The sequence below is a fragment of the Lemur catta genome, chromosome 14, assembly GCF_020740605.2.
Source record: "Lemur catta isolate mLemCat1 chromosome 14, mLemCat1.pri, whole genome shotgun sequence".
Lineage (NCBI taxonomy): Eukaryota > Metazoa > Chordata > Mammalia > Primates > Lemuridae > Lemur > Lemur catta.
The window spans coordinates 12,751,779-12,778,095 of record NC_059141.1 but is presented as its reverse complement, the minus strand read 5'-3'; the positions used below and the strand labels follow the sequence as shown (position 1 = coordinate 12,778,095).

Genomic DNA, 26,317 nt, shown 5'->3' with positions numbered 1-26,317 from the left:
ATGAATGAATGACTACAGGGATGAGTGAACAGCTGAACAAAATGCAAACTATATGGGTCAATGCTTCTTAAATAAGAACAATCTGCTTGGAAGTTTTAAAATTCTGTGAACTTTTTGAAATAAGCAAATTTAAGATCAACTGCCTGATCTCATACCTGAGTAATGCTGCTTGATTGCAATGCCAGTGTTTGTGTTGGCTATTAAGTTGGGAATAAGTAGTATACTTGTAATTATTGCAGGCTAAAAAGAATGCAAGTGAAGTGTACTAATACTTTTGTGACACGTGAAGAACAGATGATGGTATGCTGTAATATATGAATTAAAAGGATTTGTAAATGGAGGGAAGGAAAATGGTGGGAGAATTATGTTGTCAAAATAATATAGGTATGCTAAAATTATGTAAAACAGGCACTCTAAGAATTAGTCCCATTTTCAACTTGGGATCAATTATTTACTTTGAACAAAACACTATTATACATCATATTAAGTAAATGTTAGTTTTATTAGTTTTATAAGGTTGCTTATAAATAATTTATAAATTTATGTTTGTTTTATACCATAAAAGAAATTTAAGCATGTGTTTATGTCTAGTATTTGAGCATATTTTAGTTTCATCAAAATTAAAATAATTTGTGTGCCCCAAGGTTTGACGAAAGTATATTCCCTTTAGGAACATTCCTTCCATTACTTAAGTCTGAGAAACACTGATCTAGGCTAGTCTCCTATATTTTACAGATGAAGAAACTAAGACTCATGAGTAACATCATGAATATGGATAGGAAAAGGCTGTGTTTTCAATTTTCTAGTATTTGAAATTTTTCTGCATTAATTGTTTTTATTATTCATAATAATTTTTTCTTTTTGAGGATATATAAAGCTCTCTACTAAAGCCAATTTTGGTTTTTCTTAATAACAATGCTAAGAAAAAATGTAATCTTTATTTTTATATTTTAGTAGTTTATAATTTACTAATGCTTTTACTTCCACTATTTTTTAACAATAAATATTTATAATAACCCTTGGGGGGTAGATTGTTATTTCCATTTTATAGATGGAGGCTTGATGATGCGAGAGGTAAACAGACTTGCCCAAAGTCACATTGCTAGTAAGTGACAGAACTGAGGTTTGAGTACATTGTTTTCCATTTTGACATTCTGGTAGCATACTAAAGTAAATCTGAAATTTTTATTATTTAAATCATTCTTTTAGATTGTGATATTTCTTTGAATGTATCCAAGTCTGATTTTTTCCCTTCTAGGCATTACATTTGCTGTTAGTATTTTTCTTATAAGCTATATTTTGGATCATTTATTATATCTGTTACATTTATTAATATGATAAGCATTGTATTCTTAAAGTCTCCTAATCCACATATTTACTTCTATAATCTAAAGTCTTTGTTTTATTCAGTGTGTTGTTTGATTTTTTTTTTTTTAATAGGTCCTGATTGTTCTTTGAATGTTCCTTCTACTGAGTCTTACTGGATTCTGCCAAATGTTAAACCCTTCAGTCCTTCTGTAGGTCGGGCTTCACACAAAGCAGTTTTACATGGAAAATTTATGTGGGTGATTGGTGGATATACTTTTAACTACAGTTCTTTTCAAATGGTCCTGAAGTAAGTATTTATTTTCACATTTTCACCATCTATTTTTTTAGGCTGAATTTTTATCCTAAATATTTTGTTTTATTGCTGTCCAACCACTTGTGGTTAGTTTTGTGATAGTATCTATTTATTAATGGGACTGATTTGGGAATGTATGAACTCAATATGTCTGTAGTTAATTATTTGTCATTGTACATATAGTTTGCTTTGTGTAGATATTTCATTCTCTCTCTGGAGTACTTTAAATAAATTCTGAATTTGAAAATGTTAACTTCAAATAAGGGCAGGCCATGCCTATATTGGGCATAATGTATTATGCCATCTTTTCATTTTTTCAAAATGAAGTGTAAGCACACATATAAAAGTACTTTGGTTTGTTTTGTAAATTTTAATTTACCTGAACTTTTGCTATGTATGTACTTTACAGACTTTTGTTGGGAGAACAGTGCCTGTATTGTAAAGTAGTTCATTCATTTACTGTTGTCTCAATAGAGATTGTTCTCTGCATAATTGGATAAAGGGAATGATGTGGATTTATCTGATTTCTTTTTCAGCTGATGATTATATTCTATAAACCGTTCTATAAGAGAATAAAAGAGGAAATAGGGAGAATCATTTGATTATCAATGTTGTTTTCAGGGATGATATTTGCGTACATAGTAACTGTTGCAACTTGGCCATCAACCAAGCAGAACTGGCCCTGGACAGTATACCATAATGGCATGCACCAAATAGAATTGTTAGATCCAGCAGATAAATATACAGGACATCCAGTTAGATGTGAATTTCAGATACACAACAAATAAATTTTTAGTATAAGAAGGCCTCTTAGAGTATATTTATTTTTGTTTTGCCCCAAACATTGCGTGGGTCATACTTTTAACTAAAAATTGTTTGTTGTTTATCTGAAATTCAGATTTAACTGAGTATCCAGGTTTTTATATGACAACTCTACCCACTGAATATATTAGCCTTATTAATTTTGAATATTTAAAACACTCTATAAGGGAAGATTGCTTTAAAAAAACATTGAATGTGACTAGAATTAAATTATAAAATAAAATAAGTTCTGGAAAGAGGGAGAGAGAGTTTCAGGTAAACATTTAAGGGAAAATTAGAATTCTGTAATATAATATATGAAAAATAAAATATAGTAGAAAGAATTAAAAGAGATTTGATGGGATTAAAATGAATCATTCAGATATGAAAAGAACCTGAAGAAATAATGAGATTTAAATGTGAAAATTAAAAGGAAATTAACTATGATTAAATAAAATGAAAAGCCTATGAAAGTAGAGTTGAATTTTGAATTAAAATGTGATATTTCCAAAGTTGAATTGTGAATAGAAAGAGCAAAATTGTAAAGGAAACATGGGAATTTTAAAAGTTGTATCTGTGCAAGTTTAATAGCATATTTAAAATTAAGTGATGAGTATTATTTGATATTCTCTTCCACTTGTATATTTTTCATTTGAACCAGATACTTTAACTATTTTTGTCTGAAACCTGATTTTTTTGGTTACAGTATTTATATAGATTTGTAATAAGCTATGAAGTATCAGATCAGAAGTAACTTTGTTGCTGTTCCCACAGGTTAGAGAATATTTTTCATAGTTCTGAATGTAGTTCAATTGTAGGTAAGGATATTTAAACAGCTTTTAGAAGTGATAGTGTCAGTCATAATTTGATTTATCTTCGCAGTGGAATTTAACTGGAGTGTAGATGTTAAATTTTAAGACAAAATCATTCAGTAAATAATATAAAAATTCTGTAGTAGTGTATACTAAATTAGAAAAAGACTGTTTTACAGAATATGTATACATTAGAATTAATGAAATTAACATGTATTCATGAGCATAGCAAACTGTTTTGAACACTTAACTATGTGCTTGGTGCGTGGGATATATCAGTGAACATAACAAATGCCCCTGTTTTTGTAAAGGTAGTGAGGAAAGACTGGCAATGAAAAACCAAACATAATTACCAAAGTAAATTATATATATTAACATATATACATATATAGAGATAGACGGATAGGTAGATAGATAGCAGTGGGTAAGCAAATCAGGAGTGCCAAAGAGGAAGGAGTTGCAATTAAAAATATAGTAGTCAAGGTAGACTTCATGAGAGAGGGGAGAACTAAGCAAAGACTTGAAGGAGATCAGAGCATTGTCAGTACAGTTATATGTAGACACCAAAAGAGCCAGATCAGGGGCTTAAGGTAGGAGCTCCTTGAAGTGTTTGAGGAGCAGAAACAAAGCCCATGTAATTTGCATGGAGTATATGAGAGGGAAGCATGGAATTAGAGGGATAATGGAGGAGGGAGACAGATCATGTAGGGTATTGTGGATGTTCTGGGAGTCATGGGAGGGTTTTGAGCTTGCTTTGAGTTTTACTTTTAAAAGAGTCACCATAGCCACTCTCCTGATAGTATACTGTGGATTGGGAGGAAGAGTAGAAACAGGGATTGAATTAGGATGACATTAGCAAGGGAATGAGTTCTAGATAGATAAGAAGACCAAGAAGTGAGCCTGAGGCACCATATCACTAAGAAGGTGGGAGGAAGAAGAGAAACCAGCAAAGGAGACTGAAAAGGAATGACCAGTGAGATAGGAAAAGCTAAAAAGTGCAGTGTCTTCCAAGGCAAGGGAAGACAGTGTATGAAGAGGAAGGAATGACTGGCAGTGTCAAATGCTGGTCATTAGCCAGGTTAAGAAGAGTGAAGACTGAAAAGTGGCCATGAAATTTAGCATGGGGAAGTTGACCTTAACAAAGGCAGTTTTCCTGGAGTAGTGGGGTTAAAAGCCTGACTGGAATTAGTTTAAGAGAGAATGGAAAGATTGGTGGGGCAGGGGCAATAAAGAAATGGAACAGTAAAGAAATAGGGTGGTATCTTGAAAGTAGGGAGTGAGGTCAAGAAAAGTTTTTCTTTTTTTATTAATGGGAAAAATAACACCATGTTTGTATGCTAATGGGAATGATCTGTTAAGACCAAAAAAAAAAAAAAAAAAAAAAAGTTGTAGGAAAGAGGTGGGAGAACTGCTGGAGTGTTGTGGAATCTAGAGCACAAGGAATGTGAAAACTCATTTTTAACAAAGATCATCAAATTACAGAGTAGGGGCCCAGGGCCTGGGAACTAAGAATGGTTTTTGCATTTTTAATGGCTATTATGTACCCATAATAATTAAAAATAAAAAATTAAAAAAATAAAATAAATTTGGGCTGTTTAAAAAATAAAGAAGAAACTATGAGACCAATGTGGCCCACAAAGGCTAAACCATTTACTATCTGTCCCTTTATGGAAATAGTTTGCCAAACCCTGAAAGGTAACTTGGTAGAAAGTAGTGTGTTGGCTGCAGGTACTAGTAGGTATGTAGATTTAGTGGTGCAAGTCTGTGAAAGTTATGTTCTGATTGATTATATTTCTTCATTTGTGTCATACACATGCATCTTACAACTCCAAGATTGAAAATGAGTTAAACAATGTTGAAAACAATTTTGGTAACCCTTACCTTTCTTGTGAAGGGGCACTTCCTTGTCTCTCCTGATGAATTGGAGGAAGAAAATGAAGTAGGATATAATAATTGATAATGAGCTTCTTAAGACAGGACCCTATTTCTTGGCTGGGTGCTTTCTCTTGTATGTTTTGGCAAACTAAAGAGATTTAAGTGTAGAATATGGTGATAGTCCAACTGGAATTCTGTTAGATAGGCATATGAGATCCATAGTTTGGAACTTCTGTTTTCATATATATTAGACCAATAGAAAAAAATATGAATTTTTTTTTTGTATCCCGTAATCCAGTAGTAACTTACTTTTATAGAAGCCTCTATACTACTGGATTCATTTTGCATAATCTTAAAAAATTATTAATAAAAAAGCTATATTTGTGCATAGGAAATATATAGTTCTTAGTTAATTTTTATAATACTAAGTGTGTATGGGCATGTAAAGTAGTACAGCTATTATAGAAAACAATATGGAAGTTCCTCAAAAAACTAAAAAAACTACTATATAATCCAACAATCCCACTACTAGGTAAATCCAAAAGAAAGGATATCAGTGTATCAAAAAGATATCTATACTCTATTTATTGCAGCACTATTCACAATAACCAAAATATGGAATCAATCTAAGTATCCATTAATGGATGAATAGATAATGTGGTATATATACACAATGGAATATTATTCAGACATAAAAAAGAATGAAATCCTGTCTTTTGCAGCAGCATGGATGGAAATGGAGGTCATTATGTTAAGTGAAATAAGCCAGGCATAGAAAGACAAATATTACCTGTCCTCACTCATATGTAGGAGCTAAGAAAGTGGATCTCATGGAGGTTGAGAGTAGATTGGTGGTTACCAGAGGCTGGAAAAGGAAGGGAGAAGTGGAAGATGGAGAGAAGTTGGTTAATGGGTACAAAATGCACTTAGATGGAAGGAATAAGTTCTAGTATTCAATGGTATAGTGAGGAAATTATAATTAACACTAATTTATTGTACATTTCAAAATAGGTAGAAAAGAAGAATTATAGTGTTCCCAATACAAAGAAAAGATAAATGTTTTAGGTAATGGATACCCCAGTTACCCTGATTTGAACATTACACATTGTAATGTATACATGTATCAAACTATCACGTGTACCTACAAAATATGTACAACTGTTATTCGTGTAGCAATCAAAATTAAAAAAAAGAATCATGACAACTATTAATAAAAAAAGAATAAAAAGGAATACCTAAAGTAAACAGAGAGAATTTCTATATATTTTCAAGAGTGAAAGGTGGCTTTAAAAAAACAATTTTAAAATACAGAATAGCTCACTGTCATTTAGATTAATCAATTAGTTGAAATTATTAAAGGCAATTAGACAATTAATTCCAGTAATAAATATCCTAGTCAAGTTAATGTATATTATACATTTAGGTGGTTGAATCCTAATTTAGAGTAGGTATATTTTGAATGAGTCTTTATTAAAAATTTCTAACATTGCATATGAAATTATGAGTTTATTAGTTATAATTCTTTTTGAATTTAATGAGTACTTGGATCCAAGTGAATAAAAGCATATGCAAATTAAAAAAACAAAAATGAATCTTAGCTTATGATTTTATGTTCTTTTCTTGCTTTTAGTTACAATTTAGAAAGCAGTATATGGAATGTAGGAACTCTATCAAGGGGACCTCTCCAGAGGTATGGACACTCTCTGGCTTTATATCAGGTATGGCTCCTGCTTGTAAAGTTTTGATCAGATAGTTTTAAGAGTTTACCTTAAAGGCAAAAATACTAAATCTCAGATGTATTTCGAACACCTAATGAGAACAATATATTATGTGGATCACAATAACTGGAGATATCATATACTCATAATATTTTAGTAAAAGAATATATTGTCCAATGCCCATTGGATGTGTAAAGAAATGAAGATTGAATTTTTGTCTATGGCTTTTCACATGTCATCAGGTCAATCCCTTTTTTTAAAAAAAATTGTGATAAAATACATGTAACATAAAATTTACTGTTTTAACTATTTTTAAGTATGGAGTTCAGTGGCATTAAGTACATCGATGTTGTATAATCATGGCCACCATTATCTTGCAAAAGTGAAGCAATAAGTCCCTATTCCCCTCTTCCCATAGCCCCTGAAAACCACCATCTACTTTCTGTCTCTGTGAATTTGACTATTCTAGGTACCTCATGTAAGTAGAGCAATATGGTATTTGCTCTTTTGTGACTGACTTGTTTCCCTTACAGCTGATATCTTCAAAGATCATCCATGTTCTATCACGTGTCAGAATGTCCTTCCTTTTTAAGGCCGAATAAATATTCCATTATATGCGTATACCACATTTTGTTTTCCATTCATCTGTTGATGGACACTTGGATTGTTTCCACTTTTTGGCCATTGTGAATAATGTTTCTATGAAAATGTGTGTACAACTATCTGTTTGAGTTTCTGCTTTCAATTTTTTGGGGTGTATACCCAGAAGTGGAATTGCTGGATCATAAAGTAATTCTATGTTTAATTTTTTGAAGGAAATGCCATATTGTTTTCCACTGTGGCTGCACCATTTTGCATTCCCATCAGCAGTGCATGAGGATTCCAGTTTTTACACAGCCTCACCAACACGTTATTTTCTATTTTTATTGTTTGATAATGTTCCTAATGAGTGTGAAGTAGTATCTCATTGTGATTTTGACTTACATTTCTCTCATGATTAGTTATGTTGAACATCTTTTCAAGTGCTTAGTGACCATTTGGATATCTTCTTTGAAGAAATGTCTATTAAAGTCTTTTGCTGTTTTTGAATTGGGTTGTTTGTTTTTTGTTGTTGAGTTGTATGAGTTCTCTACCTATTATAGTATGAACCGTTTATCAGATATATGATTTACAAGTATTTTCTCCCCATCTGTGGGCTGTCTTCTCACTCTGTTGACAGTGTGTTTGGTGCAAAAAAATTTTTAATTTTGATGTAGTCCAATTTATTTGTTTTTTCTTTTACCTGTGTTTTTGGTGTCATACATAAGAAATCATTGGCAAATCTAAAGTCATGAAGCTTTTCCTCTATATTTTAAAAGTTTTTAAGTTTTATCTCTTATGTTTAGGTCTTTGTTCCATTTTGAGTAATTTTTATGTAATGGTATAAGATAAGGGTCTAATTTCATTCCTTTGCATGAGGATAGCCAGTTTTCCCAGCATCATTTGTAGAAAAATGTGTCTTTTTCCCATTGGCTGGTCTTGGCACTCTAGTGGAAAATCATTTGACTGTATTTGTGAAGGTGTATTTCTGGACTCTATTCTATTTTATTGATCTATAGGTTTGTCTTTATGCTGGTACCACACTGTTTTGATTATTATAACCTGTAGCTTTGTAGTAAGTTTTGAAGTCAAGAAGTGTGAGATCTCCAACTTTTTTCTTTCAAGATTGTTTTGGTTATTCAGGGTCCCTTGAAATTCTATAGAAATTTTAGGATGGATTTTGCAAAATGTTTTGCAAAATTGTTGGGATTTTGATAGGAATTGCACTGGAATTAGTTATTTTTATGTATTTGTGGGATTCATAAATTTAGCATGATTAAAATGATAGCCATTTCTCGGGTTTTTTTTTTTTTTTTTGAATCAACAGAAATCCATGTATTTTGTGGTCTGTGGCTAAGTCTTTTAAATCCAAATTTATATATTTTCTGTGCTTATGTAAAAAAATTTGGAAAACAGAAGCAGTATGAAGAATAAAATACCACTCTTTTTTCTATGCATATATATATTAAAATTAAATAAAAATCTATGTATACATACATATACATGTTATTTTATCATCTTTTAGTTTTTTGGTTTACTTCTTTTTTCATAATAGCTTTTTTAAGATATAATTGATATACCATGTAGTTCACTCATTTAAAGTATACAATCCAATGGTTTTTAGTATTTTCAGAATTGTGCAACCATCATATACAGATTTGTATATGATCACAGAGTTGTGTAATTAATTTTAGGACATTTTTATCACTTCACAAAGAACCTTGTACCCTTTAACTATCACCCCAAACCTACTTATCCTCCTAACTTTAAGCAATCACAGATCTACTTTTTTGAATCTATATATTTGTCTATTCTGGACATTTCATATGAACAAAATCATATACTATGTGGCTTATGACTGGAATATTTCACTTAGCATAATGTTTTCAAGGTTTATCCATATTGTAGCCTATCGGTACTTCATTCCTTTTTATGGCTGAATAATATTCTACTTCATGGATATACAACATTTTGTTTATCTGTTCATCAGTTGATGGACATTTGAGCTGTTTCTCCTTTTGGCTGTTATGAATAATGTTGCTATGAATCTTAGTGTATAAGTTTTTGTATAGGCATATGTTTTCATTTCTTTTGAGTATATACATAGGAGTGGAATTGCTGGGTCAAATGGTAACTCTATGTTTAACTTTTTCAAGAATTACAGACCATTTTCCAAAGTGGTTGTACCATTTTACATTCCCACCAGCCATGTATGAAGGTTCCCATTTCTATACATCCTTGCTAACACTTGTTAGTATTTGTTTTTTTTTTTGATTATAGCCATCCTATTGGTGTGAATTGTTATCTTATTGTGGGTTTTTTTTGGAGACAGTGTCTTGCTCTGTTACCTGGGCTAGAGTGTTCTGGCGTCATCCTAGCTCACGGCAACCTCAAACTTCTGGGCTTAAGCAATCCTGCCTCAGCCTCCTGAGTAGCTGGGACTACAGGCATGCACCATCATGCCTGGATAATTTTTTCTATATATTTTTAGTTGTCTAGCTAATTTCTTTTTATTTTCAGTAGAGACGGGGTCTTGTTCTTGCTTAGGCTGGTCTCGAACTCCTGACCTCGAGTGATCCTCTAGCCTTGGCCTCCCAGATTGCTAGGATTGTAGGCATGAACCACCGCACCCGGCCACTCTCATTGTGGTTTTGATGGGTATTTTCTTGTTGACTAATGTTGTTGAGCATCTTTATATGCTTATTGGCCATTTGCATATTGTCTTTGGAGAAATATCTATTCAAGTCCTTTGCCTACTTTAAAATTAGATTATTTGTCTTTTAATTATTGAATTGTAATGGTTGTTTATATATTCTAGGTACAAGTCCCTTATCAGATATATAATTTGCAAGTATTTCCCTTTATTTTCTCTGCTGTTTCACTTTCTTGATGGTATTTTTTGAAAAGCATAATTTTGTTTTGTTTTGATAAAGTGCAATTTATTTTTGCTTTCCTTTTTTTGCTTGTGATTGTGGTGTCGTGTCTAAGAATTCATTGCCGAATCCTGGGTCATAAAGATTTACCCGATTTTTTTATTTTAAGAGTTTTATAATTTTGGCCCTTACATTTAGTTCTTTGACCCATTTTGAGTTAAGTTTTGTATATGGTATGCAGTAAGGGTTCAACTTCATTTTTTTGCATGTGACTATCCAGTGTTCCCAGCACCATTTGTTGAAGAGATTATTCTTTTCGCTTTGAATGGTTTGGACACTCTTGTCAAAAATCAGTTGGCCATAGATAGGTGGGATTATCTCTGGACTCTCAGTTCTATTCAATTGATTTATTCTAGCAGTACTCTGTCTTGATTACTTTTGCTTTGCAGTAAGTTTTTGAGAAGTGTGAGTCCTCTGATTTTGTTCTGTTACAAGATTGTTCTGATGTTCTGCAACCTTTTAATTCTGTATGAATTTTAGAATCAATTTGTTAATTTTTATGAAGAAGCCAGATGAGATTCTAATAGGGATTGTGTTGAATCTGTAGGTCAATTTGGAGAGTATTACCATCTAAATAATGGAGAGTCTTCTGACCCATAAACACGAGATGTCTTTCCATTCATTTAGATCATTTAAAATTTTCTTTCAACAATGTTTTATAATTTTCAGAGTATACATTTTGGACTTCTTTTGTTAAATTTATTCCTATTTTATTCTTTTTGATGCTTTTGTCAATGAAATTGTTTTCCTAATTTCATTTTTGGATTGTACATTGCAAGTGTTTAGAAATACAATTTACTTAGGTACATTGATCTTATATCCTGCAGTATTGCTGAAGTCACTTATTAGCTCTAAGTGTTTACTTTCATTTCTTAGGATTTTCTATATACAAGATCATGTTATCCATGAATAGAAATATTTTACTTCTTCCGTTCCAATCTGGATACCTTTATTTAGTTTTTGCTTATTTGACCTAGCTAGAACCTCCATTACAATGTTGAATAGAAGTGGCAAAAGTAGGCCTCCTTATGTTGTTCCTGACCTTAGGGGAATGCATCCACTCTTTCACCATGAAGTATAACGTTAGCTATGTGTTTTTTCCTTAGATATCCTTTATCATGTTGAAGAAGTTCCCTTCCATTTTTAGTTTGCTGAAATAGTGATGACATATCATTTATTTCCATTATATGGAATTGAAATTATTTGTGTAATTTTTAAGTACCATAAAGATTTACCAAAGGTGAACTGAAGGCAATGTAGCATGTTCCCATAGCCATGAGAAATGGTAATAAAAATGTACTCTACGTGATGCACAAATGTGGTCTACCTTTTGGTGAACAGCACTTGATGAAAACAATGAATAATTGAGAATACCAGAAAGAAGTACAAATAGATGGTAAAATTCAAATATAGCAACAAGGGATTCAAATCATTCAAATATTGAAAAGACTGTCTCTGAGTAATGTTAATCAGCAACTTAGTTTGTTACTTTTCTGTTGTATGAAAGGAGTAAATTATTGTTATAGAACTACCTTACTCTTTAAGTTCTTAATTAGCTTATTGCATTTTTTATTCTCCCAATAGTACTTTGGTATTCTCTTCCTATGTGATATTTAAGAATATACTTAATTGACTATATAGTATAATAGTTTTGAATAAAATATCTTAAAATAACTTTTTGAAAGCTTGAATATTTCCCCCCTTTGTGTATGTAAAAGTGTTACTCATGTGCTCCTGGGTGGCTTTTTACAAATAAGAACTATGCCTATCCATGTTGTGAGCAACTACTAAAATTTAATGTTTAAATTTAGTTTTTATTTTTAATTAATATATATTGCTAAGAAATAACTTTATTTTGTCTATTAATATATGTATTTTGATTTACAGGAAAACATCTTTATGTATGGAGGCAGAATTGAGACAAATGATGGCAATGTCACAGATGAATTATGGGTTTTTAACATACATAGTCAGTCATGGAGTACAAAAACTCCTACTGTTATTGGACATGGTCAGCAGTATGCTGTGGAGGGACATTCAGCACATATTATGGAGTTGGATAGTAGAGATGTTGTCATGATCATAATATTTGGATATTCTGCAATATATGGTTATACAAGCAGCATACAGGAATACCATATCTGTGAGTTACTTTAAAACATAATTTCTTTATTGGTTGAGAATATTTTCATCTTTAATAAAATCTTCATATGAGTTTAGTCAAAATGAGTTGAGATAGAAATTATAAGCTAGGAATTGTTAATATACATGTTTTGATTATGTTAGATTTTGTCTTTTAATATTTAAGCTTATCTTCTTGCCAAACTAGGAGAAATGTTACATACTAGTCTCATTTTCTAAGATTTAAGAATATTTTTAAATATGAAAAATTCCAATAGGTGGTGCTATTTCTTTGGATTTTACTTATGACCCAACAGCTGAATCTGACCCAATCTCTTTACTATGCATTACGTGATTTCAAGATTTTTCATTTTTCATCATTCTATACCCAATCTTATTGCTATATCTTTATGTACATATTACTCCTTTAAAATAAGCTTCCCAAGGATAGTCTGTTGGCTTCTATAAGAGATTCTTATCCGGTGTGTGAAGGTGACTAGGGCAATCTTCATATGGCTTTCTGTGCTATACTTTTATTCTTTTTTGTTTTTCTGGTATGTTATGTTTTTGAGTTCTTTATGAGATTTTCAAACAGTGGTAATGCTTTTATTGTTTTTAATTTGTCTTCAAATATATACCCTACAGTCACTATTCAGATTCAAGAACATACCCCATTTCTGGCTCTGGCCAGTATTAAGAACTCAAATTCTTTGTTCTTTTGTGTACAGACAGCTATATATACAACTATTTAGAGTCCCTGTGTAGTCTCAATGAGAAAACTCATTTGCAGACCACCATTAGCAACAAGAGAGTGCTTGTGTACTCAGAGGAAGACTCCGCTTCTAAATACTCCACTGTCTCCCCTGCAGTACTTTCATGTGATAGCTGCTTTTGTTTTCATATCCTCAGTCCAGCTGGGTTGAAAGTAGGATATGTATCCTCCTTACTTCTTATTGCCATTTCACTCTATTCTCAATCCCTTGTCCTTTAAATAACCTGGCTTTGAATCTTGTGTCATTAGGCTATGCTACCTATTTCTTTACTTTCTTGCACTCATCTTTTGCTCCTCAGATTGCTGTGTTTTATTTCTTGAAGAATTTAGTTTCTAGCTTACTGTCATTCTGTCTAGCATATAATAAAATATTTTGATGATTGAAATATCCATTTAAATACCTCTTCTAATACCTGGCCTGCCAATATCTTGATCTTCTCAGTAAAGATCTTGTTTTCCATCCTACTTAAACCACTCTCTCCCATTGTCCTATTCTTCACGTTGTCATTCCAGTACCTGCAATGAGTCCCAAAATTTCTGTTTCAAATATCTTACTGTTCAAGTACCGCTGATCTCTCAGCTTACTGATCCTACTACCCACACTCTGACTGTTCTTTGACCTTACCAGAGCCTTTAGTCCATTGAACCTTGTATCAGTCTTTCCAGTATCCTCACTCTCTCTTGTCCATATTTCTAACCCTACCCAGCTTTAATTTCATAATTACTGATACCAAGTTACTCTTTAATGACCTGTGGTACTTAACCAGATTTAAGTTTATAATTACCATTCTCAAGTTGGCCTTTAATGATGTCTTGAATTTCTGCCAGTCTAGCTTGGTCTCTTCCAGCTCTCCTGTATGACTATTTTATACATTTCCTCTCTCCTCAAACTTCCAACCGTTCCTCAAACTTCCAACCGTTCTCTTTCATTACTCTGAGCTGATGACCTCCCTTCTTATTTTACCAAGAAAATAGAAGTAATCAAAAGAGAACTACTGATGGGAATATGTTGGAGTGTAAAGATGGTAAGCAATGCTGCATTGAAGAAGCTTGCTTACATACATCACTGTCATAACAAACTCATGATAACATTGAAGCAAATGTGGCTGAGTTATTCTAATTTTTCAGATGGGCCCAGGGGTTGTTTAAGCAAGAATTACAAATTTTCTGTGTAGCAGGGCTCTTTTGTTTTCTGAATCTGTTATTAGTTTTTGGTTTTATTATAGTGTTCAGGAAATGTAGGTATTAGTTATACTTTTTTTATAATTTATTGAAATTTTCTTTGTGACCTAATTTACATAAATATTATGTAGGCACTTAAAAAAAGATAAATCCTTATATAATATCAAAGTATGGAGTTCAATATATGTATATTTATCAAATCTACTTTATTAATTATATTGTTTAAGCCTTCCATTAGCTACTTATTTTGTTTTGCACATGATCTATCTTGCTCTGAAAGTTGAATTAAAGTGTTAAAATTTTAGTCTATTTTTGCCTAGTTCTCCTTGTATATTCTAGAATTTTTGTTTTATGAAAGTTGCTAGTATAGATATTAATAAGTGTTACATGTTTATTGTGATTATATCCTTTAATGTTATAAAGTGATTTGCTTGTTAATGTTTTTGACCTGAATTCTACCTCATCTATTATTGTTAATAATATTATCGCCCTTGGTTTTTTTTTTCTTTTTTGTCAGTCTTTTCCTGGTATACCTTTACTCATTACTTTATCGTTATTGTTTAGTGTTTCAGAATCACTTTGTTTTAAATGTACTTCTTGAGGAGAGAGTTGGATTTTGCTTCGTTTGATTCCTGCCTGTTTTTTGTACATTTCCTGTATATGTTTTATATTTTTAAAAGTCATTCTGTTGTCTTTTTTTGTTGTTGTTGCTTTTAATTACAGCTCTTCTCATGTTTAGGCTCCCTCCCTCCCTTATTTTTCTTTTTCTGTGGGAATGAATGTGGTAATTTTTGAGATTAGCTACCATTAGTTTCCTCCATGCTCCTTGTTTCTCATCTTCCTTTCTGCATTGTCATGGCTTTCTCTGTCTGGCTGTCTGGGTTTCACTTGCTTTTTGAACATTCATATCTAATCTGGAGTTGGTGGGGATTTTTTTTTTTACCCTCCTCATTTCTCTGGAAATATAATTTTCTTTTTCTGTCACTTTACCCACCTCCCCCATATTTTCCTCTTGTTTTATGTTTCCCTGAATAGAATGGGAATAGTCAGAATTAAACTATCACAGCTATCACCGTGCTTGTACTTGAAACATAGGTTTTTTTTTTTTGAGACAAGGTCTCTGTTGCCTGGGCTACAGTGCAATGGTGTTATCACAGCTCGCTGCAACCTCAAACTCCTGGGCTCAAGTGATGTTCCTACCTCAGTCTTCCAAGTAGCTGGGACTACAGGTGCATGCCACCATGCCTGGCTAATTTGCAATCCTCCTGCTTTGGGCTCCCAAAGTGCTAGGATTACAGGTATGAGCCACCATCCCCCGCTGAAATATAGGTTTTGACTTTTGAAGTTTTAAAATGAATACTGAAGTTAGTGTAAAGTTAACCAATACTTTTTCTCTTTGATCAATTTATAGACTATTGTTTTCTACTGTCTTAATTTTGTTTTGTTTCAATCACAAATGACATTATTATCATTATTTAATACCAGGAGCCAGCAAAGTTTTCTATAAAGTGCCAGAGAGTAAATATTTTAGGCTTTGTGGGTCATATAGTCTCTGTCACAACTAATCAACTCTGCTGTTGTAGCGTAAAAGCAGCCATAGATAATACATAAATAAATGGGCATGGTTTTGTTCCAATAAAAATTTATTTACAAAACCAGGTGGTGGCTAGATTTAGCCCTTGGGCCTTACTTTGCTTATTCCTGCTCTTGGGAGAGAGAGTATGCTTCTGGGGCCCTAGCAACCCTGGTCCAATTTAAATTAAAATTTGGCATGCAGTTGTTTTGGACATTGTATGTAGGGAGATTGCATGCCCCAAAGTGGCATGGTATCTAGTCCATGGCCAAAAGTTCCCACGGGAACAGTTGTTTCCTCCATGTAGAGCCAAGGCTGAAACAGATGATTTCTGTCTGCCTCTGCAGAGCAGATTTTTTAAAATTCACTTTTTCATTGAGATTGTACCGTTTTAAGCATCTAACTTTATGTAGACATTCCCTGATCCAGTACCTACAAGGGTTCACATTCAAAATGGCCATTAAAACTGAATCTCCAAGCCACCTGATTAGTATGTACCTTCCCCCATAAATATAGCTCATGCTTCATAGTACAGAATAGATTTTACCCTTTTCATATTTCTCTTTATTAAATTATAGTCTCATTCAACCATGAGACAAAGTGGTGGTTGCAGTTTCCATGGATGTCCAGGAAAGTACAACAGATTTATTCTAATCGACTATGAATGGTAAATATTGATACAGGATGTTAAGTGATAAATTCATTGGCTGGTAGGTTTTTGTTTTCATTTTGGGATAATCTGATTATAGAATGTCAATTGTAGTTTCAGTGAATTTTAAAATATTTCTGTATTGAGTTTCCTTTCTACAATACTCTGTATTGAGTCTTATTCTACAACCAAAATACTATTTCTAAATAAATTTACCAACAGAGTATTTTTGCTTGATTTTTGTCTTACTAATTGCATTACTTTACAGGCATAGTTAGGAATGTAGCATACGATGGAAATGGGGAAATACATGATTTATGAGTTTTATAAGAATAACAGATGAATTTTGCGCAGTTGTATAATTCTGTGAATTATTTAAGTACAAAATAAAACCCATCAACTTTTCTGTAACATTATATCTTAATAGAAAAACTAATTTATACTTTATTTGTTATGCATTTTGAATTTTCTGCTTAAGTGTTGAAAGTATGTAGTGTCAAAAAAGTGATCTATCAGTACTTTCATTTTGAAAAGTACTTACAAAGAAAAGAATCCAAAATAATGGGTAAATATAGTTTAAAGATGCTGTCAGAATAATTAGGTTCACTATAAAAAAGTGCTACTTTAGGAAATGATATTATATGAAGTAGGGCTGCTTTGAATATAAGTAATCGGATAATTTATCATCTTAGTTATAAGGTAAATGCTTATTATCTCCACAGAGAGGTTTTTTGTTTTTTTCTGTTTTTAGTGAGAGCTACTATAACTGTGATGATATTTTAGGTTATTCTTCCTGACTGATTTTAATGGTATCAACTACCCAAGTATAGATTGGATTTACTTTGAATATCCTTACACATTTAAAGCTTCTAGAAAATTAAGAACATGAATGTTTTTGTATTAAAAAGAAGGTTATCTCTTTAGCATTGTGGGGAAGGTAACTGAAAAGAAAGCTGAAATTCTAGCAGGGTAATTCATGAAAACAGGGTATTTTACTAGATAAAAATTTACTCTGAAATATATTCTGGTTAAGATATTGTTCTCACCAGTATGTAGAAATTTTAGAAAGAGATGAACTTCCAGTTACCATATCCCAAAATGATCACTTATTCAACTTTTAATAATATTAAAAATAATTGTGAGGCATTACTGGTTCTGTGTCCTGTACTGTGAATCTTCTTTGAGATTTTTGTCGTAATCTGATTCAGAACAAGAAACCATCTGATTACATTATCTTTAATTATCTTAGTTTAAGGATTACACATTAATACTAAAAGAATCTAAGAGACTAGAGAATACTTTTTAACTTAGATTGTAGCTATCTCTAGCTGTTTATAGCTTTTAACATTACTGCCTTGAGTTTTAGAGTATCTACTGGGCTAAGGAGTACCTCCAAACGCTGGGTTGACTTACTAGCTTACAGAAGCACATTTTTGATTCCACTTGGTTCCAGATATGTGCAATAATGCATATCATGAAATTTTTCCTTACCTTTGTAGGTATTTTCCTTACTTTACGAGGCATTTTTCCTTACCTTCACAGGATGTATTTCTAGCACAGGGATATAGGTAATAAACATAATAAGTATGTATGTGATGTGTTAGAAGATAATAACTTTTTAAAAAATAGAGCAAGGTAAGGAGAGTGAAAATACTGAGGTTGGGAGGTAGTTATATTTTAAAACAGGAAGGCCAGGGTAGACATCAGTGAGAAAGTGAGGTTTGAGCAAAGAATTGAAGGAAAGGAAGAAGTTGGCTATGTGCTATCTAGGGGAGGAATGTTCCTTAGAAGAACAGGTAGAACCAAGGCCATAAGGTAAGAACATGTAGAGCATGTTCAAGGGATAGTAAGAAGTCTCGAGAAGAATGAGTACAGGAGAATAAAAATTAAGAGATGAGGTTAGAGAGGTAATAAAGAGCAAGATCTCCAGATATGTGTATGGCTTTTGTCTTTTATTTGAGTGAAATGAGAAGGCATTGCAAGATTTTGAACAGAGCAATGAGATAATTTTTATATGAATTATTCTGTCTGCTGTGCTGCAAATAAACCTTATGGAAGAAAGAGCAGAAAATAAGTGGCCAGTTAGGAAGAAGCTGTTACAGTAATCTGGGTAAAAAATGGTGGTGGTTTAGGTCAGGGTGGTAGCATTAGAGATGGTGAGGATTAGTTGATTTGTTTTATGTTTTTTTAAAACTAGAACCAATTAGTGTTTGCTGAGGATTTAGATATAGAGCTTGAGATAAGGGAGAGAAATCAAGGATGTTTCCAAGGTTTTGGGCCTAAGCAACAAGAAAAATGAAGTTGCCAGCAACTGACATGTAGAAGATTGTGGAGCAAGTTTGACGTGAAGGTGGTTTGAAGGTCAGGAATTCAGTTTGGCCATGTTGTATGTGAGATATCCACTAGACATCAAAGTGAAAATTCAAGTAGACAATTGTGTATATGGGTTTGGAGTTCTAGAGAGAGAGATTTGGGCTGGAGATGTAAATTTGGATATTCTTGGGATATACATGGCATTTAAAGTCATGAGACAGGATCACATCATTAAGGAAATGGGTGTAGATAAAAAGGAGAAGAAAAGGATTGAGCCCTAGGGTGCTCCAATGACAAGAGGTAGGGGAGAAAAAGAAGCAAGGGAGAGTATGGTGAACTATAAGCCAGGCGCAGAAAGAATACTAAGCAGGAGAGTAATCAGCTGTGCCAAATTCTGGTGATAGGTCAAGCAAAATGATTACTAAGGATTGGCCATTGATTTAGCACTGTGCAATCATTGGTTATCTTGACAGGAACAGTTTCTGTGTAGTGATGAGGTGAAAGCCTCACAGCATTGGATTTAACAGGGAATGAGAGGAGTGGAATTGGAAATGATGGGTAGAGCCAACTCTTTCAGGGACATTTGTTTGAAAAGCAAAGCACAAAGTGGGCACAAGATGGCAGGAAGTGTGAGATCCTTTCTTAGTTTGGGTTTTCACAGAAGCAGATATTGAGACAAGTATTCAAGTGAAAAATTTTACTTGGGAAAGTGTAGATAACACTACTAAGGGAGTTGAGAAGTAACGCAGGGATGAGCAGGCAGCCATTAAAGGGTCTGTTAATAAAGCCAACTACCACAGTGATGACAGAGCTTAATTACTCAGTCTTTAATTAACATACAATCTTTGAAATTTGCTTCTTTATTAAACTTGTTAGTTGATGAGTCTGGTGGACGATGTCTCCAAAATCCACCCAATCTTTAGTTGAAGATATATATCATTCAGTGTGGCTTGACTTACATGAAAGTATGTATAGATGTATTATGTAACAACAGAATACTTAAGAAAATAGCCTGTGTGAAGCACAAACCAATAGATCTGGAAGGGAAATTTTTCATGAGAGCACCCTAGAATACAACTTCTAAAAGTGATGCGTGGTTTTCAAGTGCTTAGGAGTAAAAGTGACCAATAAGCTTTATTTGCAAAATTATTGTTGGAAAAATCAGGAAAATGCCAAATGAAGAGATCAGTTTGCAGTAAAGGCTCTATATGCTTTTGTTTAAGTCACAAAGTGGAGGTGGCCTTCATAATCATATAATAATGAAAAGGCTGTTAATCCGTAGCTGTATTTATTGCCCTTTTCACTGAAGTAGTTCCATTTTATTCTAAATTCCTATATCTCTTTTTTTTATAACTGAATATGACATATGCTATGATTTCAATGTGTCTCCTCCAAAATTCATGTTGAAACTTAATCCCCATTGTGGTAGTATTAAGTGATGGGGCATTTGGGGAAGTGATCTAATCATAGTGGCTCTGCCCTCATGAATGGATTAGTGCCTTGTAAAAGTGCTAAAGGGAACTAGTCTAGGCCCCTTTTGCTTTCCATCCCTTCCACCACATGAGTGCACAGCATTCTTCCCCTCTGGAGGGCACAGCAAACAAGGCGCCATCTTGAAGCAGAGAGTGCAGCCCTCACCAGACACCAAACTGCCAACACCTTGATTTTGGACTTCTCAGTCTCCAGAACTGTGAGCAATAAATTTCTCTTGTATATAAATTACTCAGCCTGTGGTATTTTGTGTCATAGCATCACAAATGGACTAAGACAACATATATGCTGCTTTTTATAGGTACTCTTTTTGTACTTATATTTCTTTCCTAAGAAGTTAATTTTAGAGCAGGAATTCTGCAGTATACCTCTTTGTATGTATACTTCCTAGTAAAGTGCCATATATTAAATACTTCATAAATATTTGTGGTGAATAAATATGGTTTTCAGCACATATTCCTTAAAAGTGAATCTATATGTTTTTTGATTTAGTTTATAGTATATTAACCAAATTATTTAAATTGTCTACCATACATATTATTCTCTTTCTGGTGGTGACGCATAAAGTGCTGTGCTTGATATTTTCCATTTGTCTCTCCAGATCCACCTATCATGCTTTTCCATTCTGCTCCTATGACCTCTGGCTTCAGTTGAGATCAGCTGTGGTAGGCACCAACAGTAGACCTGAGGGTGGGAGATGAGTGAGGTTGAGGTATTTTATTCCTCCAACTCCTTCCCTACTGGATAACCTTAGGTTAGTTGGGTTGCTCTAGTGAAGGCTGAACTGTCAGATGTCTTTCTTCATGTAGCTACTCTTCATGAAATCTGGAAACCACTCCCCTCTCTTTGGTAAGCCCAAGGATTGGTAAAGACTTCCTGCTGTGATAGGTACCAGAATATTATCTTGTGCATACCTTTATAAATAGCTTTTTAAAATTAAATTCTTTACAGTTACTTATTTTGAGCATATTATTTGTTTCTTCTGAGCATCCTGGCTGATATAGCTACTATTGGCTTTTAAGAGATTTAAATATAACCTTTGACCAAAATGATCCTTCATGTGTACTTATCTTAGTTGTTGGGAGGAAAAGGTGTCTTGTGAGAATATGTGACATTTTATTAACGGAGAAAACTGTTGGCAGAAACATAAACCTTTTGGAATAGCACAGAGTTAGGTCCTTCAGTCCATTTGTACTATCCTTATTCTAGAGCTTTTTATTTTAGTACCATGTGGTCATCTTTAACATTGTATTTTCCTCTTAATGTTAAAGGCTGATACATTTGTTCATCATCTTTCAAGATTATTATCTATTCTGATTTTTTATAAGCAGCACTCATTTGCTTATGTATGTCTTTGTATTTATTAAAAACCATTTGTTGCACATTCTTTTAAGTTTCTTTTTATAATTATGCTAACTTAACTCTTTTTGGTTATTAGGCTGTCAACATAGAAGTAATCATGTCTTACTAGCAAAATATCCCCACAAGTGTATTTGATGGGAAAATATTTATCTGAAGAAACATAACCGTTTATTATTGTATTCTTTTAAGTTTACTCTTTAAATCATGTTCGTTAAAAAAAGTTGTTGGATTTTTTTAGTTTTCTACCTCTCCATTATTCTGAAATCCAGAATTTCTTATTATATATTTGTTTTTAAAAATAGCTTTATCACATATACATACTGTTTTGTGTACTTGTTTTTGACTTTTATAAAAAGGAAATCTTACTTTATGCCATTTTCTGAGGGTTTCTTTTATTTAATGCACCACTTTATTACCAAGATTCACTCATGTTGTTAGATATTGCTGCAGTTAACTCTTTTGCATTATTGCATTTTATTCATTGTATACTCTACCATAATTCATTTACCCATTTTTCTGGTTTTGGACTTTTGGGTTTGGCACCTGGTAAAATTCACCCACAGGAGCAATTTTGAGACATTTCTTGTCTCTAAGATACACTATGGAATCTAAGTGTAGCTTTTTAATGTTTTGAAGCACTTTGCTATTTTATCATTTTAGGAATTAATTCATTACTCATCAGTTATTCCCAACTATGTTAAAAAATTAATGAGAAAACAGAAGTTGCTTAGAAAGATGATGCCACAGTGAAATAAATTGTCATCCTTCAGTTTTCTTATTGTGGGGCGCGAAGTATTTTATCTCTTTTACAAAAGGCATAAAAGAAGCAAGATACTGCTTTTAGCTTTTGTTGAACACAGTTGAGAATTTAGAATTTTGTATGTTCTGCTCATAATGGTAAAGAGAAGAAATTGAGAGAAGATCTTTCACATTTATTAGACAATTAAGATGAATGCAAAGACACATACAGCAACACCCTAAACTCTAATGATAATGAAGTTGATCATTTAAATTAAATCTCAGACTGCGAATCTTCAGAAAACAATATCCTAAATGAATTTTTCAAACTCAAAGAACTGATGAGCAAACAATATATTTTTATTATGTTTATGCCCTAACATTTATTTGATACAAAGAGGTCTGCTATATTTAAATTCTTATCAGAATTTACAAAAAATAGTTTTTACTGGGAATTTTTTCTTATATAAATGTTGTTTATAACATTAATTGATAACATAAAGCAACTAAATGGACCCATTGAACCATGATAAATACTGATTACTATTGTTCCTGGTATATTGAGGATTAAACTGACAGAACAGATAATAAAGTTAAGTAAAAAAGAAGGGAATTGAGGGCACAATGAAAGGTATAAACACAGAGGAAAACACTAGAACAAAGGTATAAACCTCCTTAAATATCAAAATAAATAAAAGAGTACCTGATCATCACCTAAGTGCACATTTGGGAATAACACCAATTGGGTATCAGACTGAGGTGGGGGGTGGGGAGAGGGGATGGGTGTATAACTACAGGATGAGTGCATTGCGCACTGTCTGGGGAATGGTCACACTTGAAGCTCTGACTTAGGGGGATGGGCGGGACATGGGAAGTGTATGTGGCCTGAACTTTTGTACCCCCATGATGATAAGCTGAAATAAAAATAAATAAATAAATAAATAAAAGAAAATCAAAGAAGACATATCAAATGGAAAAGAACTCAGAGAAATGCATCATAATACAGTAATTATAACATAAAATATTGTGACAGTTCGGATTCAACATAATATCAGTACATGTGAATAGAATTAACTTGCTTATTAAAAGAAAAATTTCAAATTGGTGCATAAAACAAAAGCTAACTCTATGTTGCATATAGGAAACATCAAAAACATATTGATTCAGAAAGGATAAAAATGAAAGGAAGGGAGAAAGATTTATTAGGAAAATAATTATGAAAATAATTATGGTAAGACAGCAGGGGTTGTGAACATGATACCAATGAAAGAATTGAGGCTATCTGAACATTTATGAGAAAAGAACACTTTATGATACTAAAAACCACAATTCACCATAAAGATATAGCATACATTAGAAGAATATCTATGCATCAGATAACCCAGCTACTACTTATATATAACAGAAACTGCAGGCAATGAAAAAAGAAGTAGATAGCATGACTGTCAGTACAAAACAGGTCAAGCATTGTCAATACATGACAAGACAAAAAATAAGAGTGATATAAAAAAGCTGAACAGTGGATCCAATAAAGTTGGTGATAAGAATATATGTATTGAACAATACAGCTTGATTATAGAGAATGTTATCCTCTCAAGTGCACAAGGAAAACTCATAAAAATTGATCATATATATATAAAGAATATATCAGTACTTTCCAAAAAATGGAAATATTAAAAATAAACACCTGAATATTAAAACCTTTATATTGGGTGAAGTACAAGCAAAAATGACAGAATTTCTGAAAAAGAGTGACAGTGAAAGCAACATATATAAGAATTTATGGGCTACATTTGAAACAGTTATCAGAAGAATATTTATAACACTAAACAACTGTATTAATATGAATGAAAATAAATGCACCACATTCTCAACTCAGAAAGCTAGAAAAAAAAATAACAAACTAAACTAACAAACAAAAAATACCAGGAGGTCTCAACATGGTATTTCTAGGGGAGAAAAAAGAAGGAAAATAAAGATAAAACTAAAATTAATGATATAAAAACAGAAAACAGTTGATCAATTTAATAGGTGACAATTCTGTTTTTTTTTTCCAAATTAACAAAATAGACAAACCACTACTAGCTCATTTAATTAAGACACAAGGGGGAGAAGCACAAATACACAAACCAAGTAATGACAAGGGAGGAACAATATTGATAGAGAGGATACTAAAAAATAGACTACTGTGTACATCTATGCAAATAAATTAAAAAATTTAGAAGAAATGCATTATTTCTTAGAAGATAACAACTTTCCAAAATTGAACCCAATATAGACAGAAATTTTATAAACAGCACTTTCCATAGCAAAAGTGGTGAAAGCACCAGGCCTAGATGATGTCACTGGTAAGTTTACAAAACATTAATAGCAAGACAATCTTAATGCTACATAAATTGTTTTAGAGAAAAAAAGGAGGAAATGATCCAAATTTATTTTATAAAGCAAGTATAGCATTACTGACTTAAACCCAATACACAGAAATAGGAAATTACAGATCTGTATAATTAAAAATGAATTAAATAAAACCATTTCCCATTAAATATAAGTACAAAATCATAAATAAAACAAACACTCAAACACACATTAAGAATACACCATGATCAAGTGGGATATATAACCAGGAATCCAAGGATGGTTATTACAAAATATATTGATTACTAGGTTAAAGGAGATGTTTATCTCCATCAGTGCTTAAAAAAATCACATTCTTAATAGAAACTCTTGAGAAAATAGGAATGGATGGCTACTTTGTGAACACAATAAATATATATATTTCAATCCCAAAGGTAGCATCTTGTACTTAATGGGGAAGCAAATGTTTCTTTTAAGTTCAAGATCAAAACAAGGATGCCCACTATCTTCAGTGCAAAATTATATATATGAATATGTATATTATATATAATATATATAAAATGTACTACTTTTGTGTAAGGAAAATAAAATATTCCTGCTTATTTGAGCAAAAATGAACACAGGAAAGAGAAACCAGAAGACAACAGTGTTGATTATTTACAAGGGTGGTGGAGAATGATGTGTAAAGGCTAGGATATGAAAGTTCATTTCCCTGAGTTTATTCTTTTTAAAAATAGTTTTGACTTTTGGTGGCATATTGATTTTTAGAAGCACATCAATCATTTACATATTAAACAATTAAATAAACAAGGAAAGGAAGAAAAAACCCTAAAACAATGCGAATGGAAACAAATGAACCCAACTGTGCTTCAAATGAATAACATAATCACTCTGAAAGGAGGAGAAAAGAACTAATCTAAATGACTTTTGAGCATAATATTTGACTGTATGCTCTTGGTCTATGTTTAGATGTGAAGAACAAATATAAACAATGTTTCAGGTCTTTTTTGAAGGTATTGGTGAAGCAATTCTGAGATTATCTTAGGTATTTTGTTAGACAGATAAATGAGTGAATGTGTTGATATTGTTGAGAACCAAAGTTGTCCTTGTGGAAGATGGGAGATACAAATATGAAATGGGGAAGGCAAGGAAGAATCCTGCCCTGAGTGTATTGAAATGAGAGGTGTCAGTGTGAGCTTATGGTTACATAGATAGATGTAGATATAGATGTAAATGTAGATTCTTCTGAAAGGGCCTAGAAACTAAGACCCTTCATAGTAGTGAGCACACCAAGCACCCATATTCCCATATCTGGTTTCTAATATTCTCCATGAAAAGGAAGCAGGGCTCCTTGGAGAAATTGTTGATTCTAGGGCTGTGACAGAGAAAGTAAAGATGAGCCTGGTACATCTTGTCATATCA

General features: G+C 32.6%; 1 protein-coding gene across 1 annotated transcript in view; it reads left to right on the top strand.

Annotated features, from left to right (window-relative positions):
- Positions 1-26,317, top strand: part of ATRNL1 (attractin like 1) — a 541,384-nt gene that overhangs the window by 48,614 nt on the left and 466,453 nt on the right. The window contains exons 6-8 of the mRNA XM_045568085.1: positions 1,441-1,615; positions 6,740-6,827; positions 12,227-12,482. Coding sequence (XP_045424041.1) covers positions 1,441-1,615; positions 6,740-6,827; positions 12,227-12,482 — 519 coding nt within the window. The remainder of the gene's footprint in view (positions 1-1,440; positions 1,616-6,739; positions 6,828-12,226; positions 12,483-26,317) is intronic.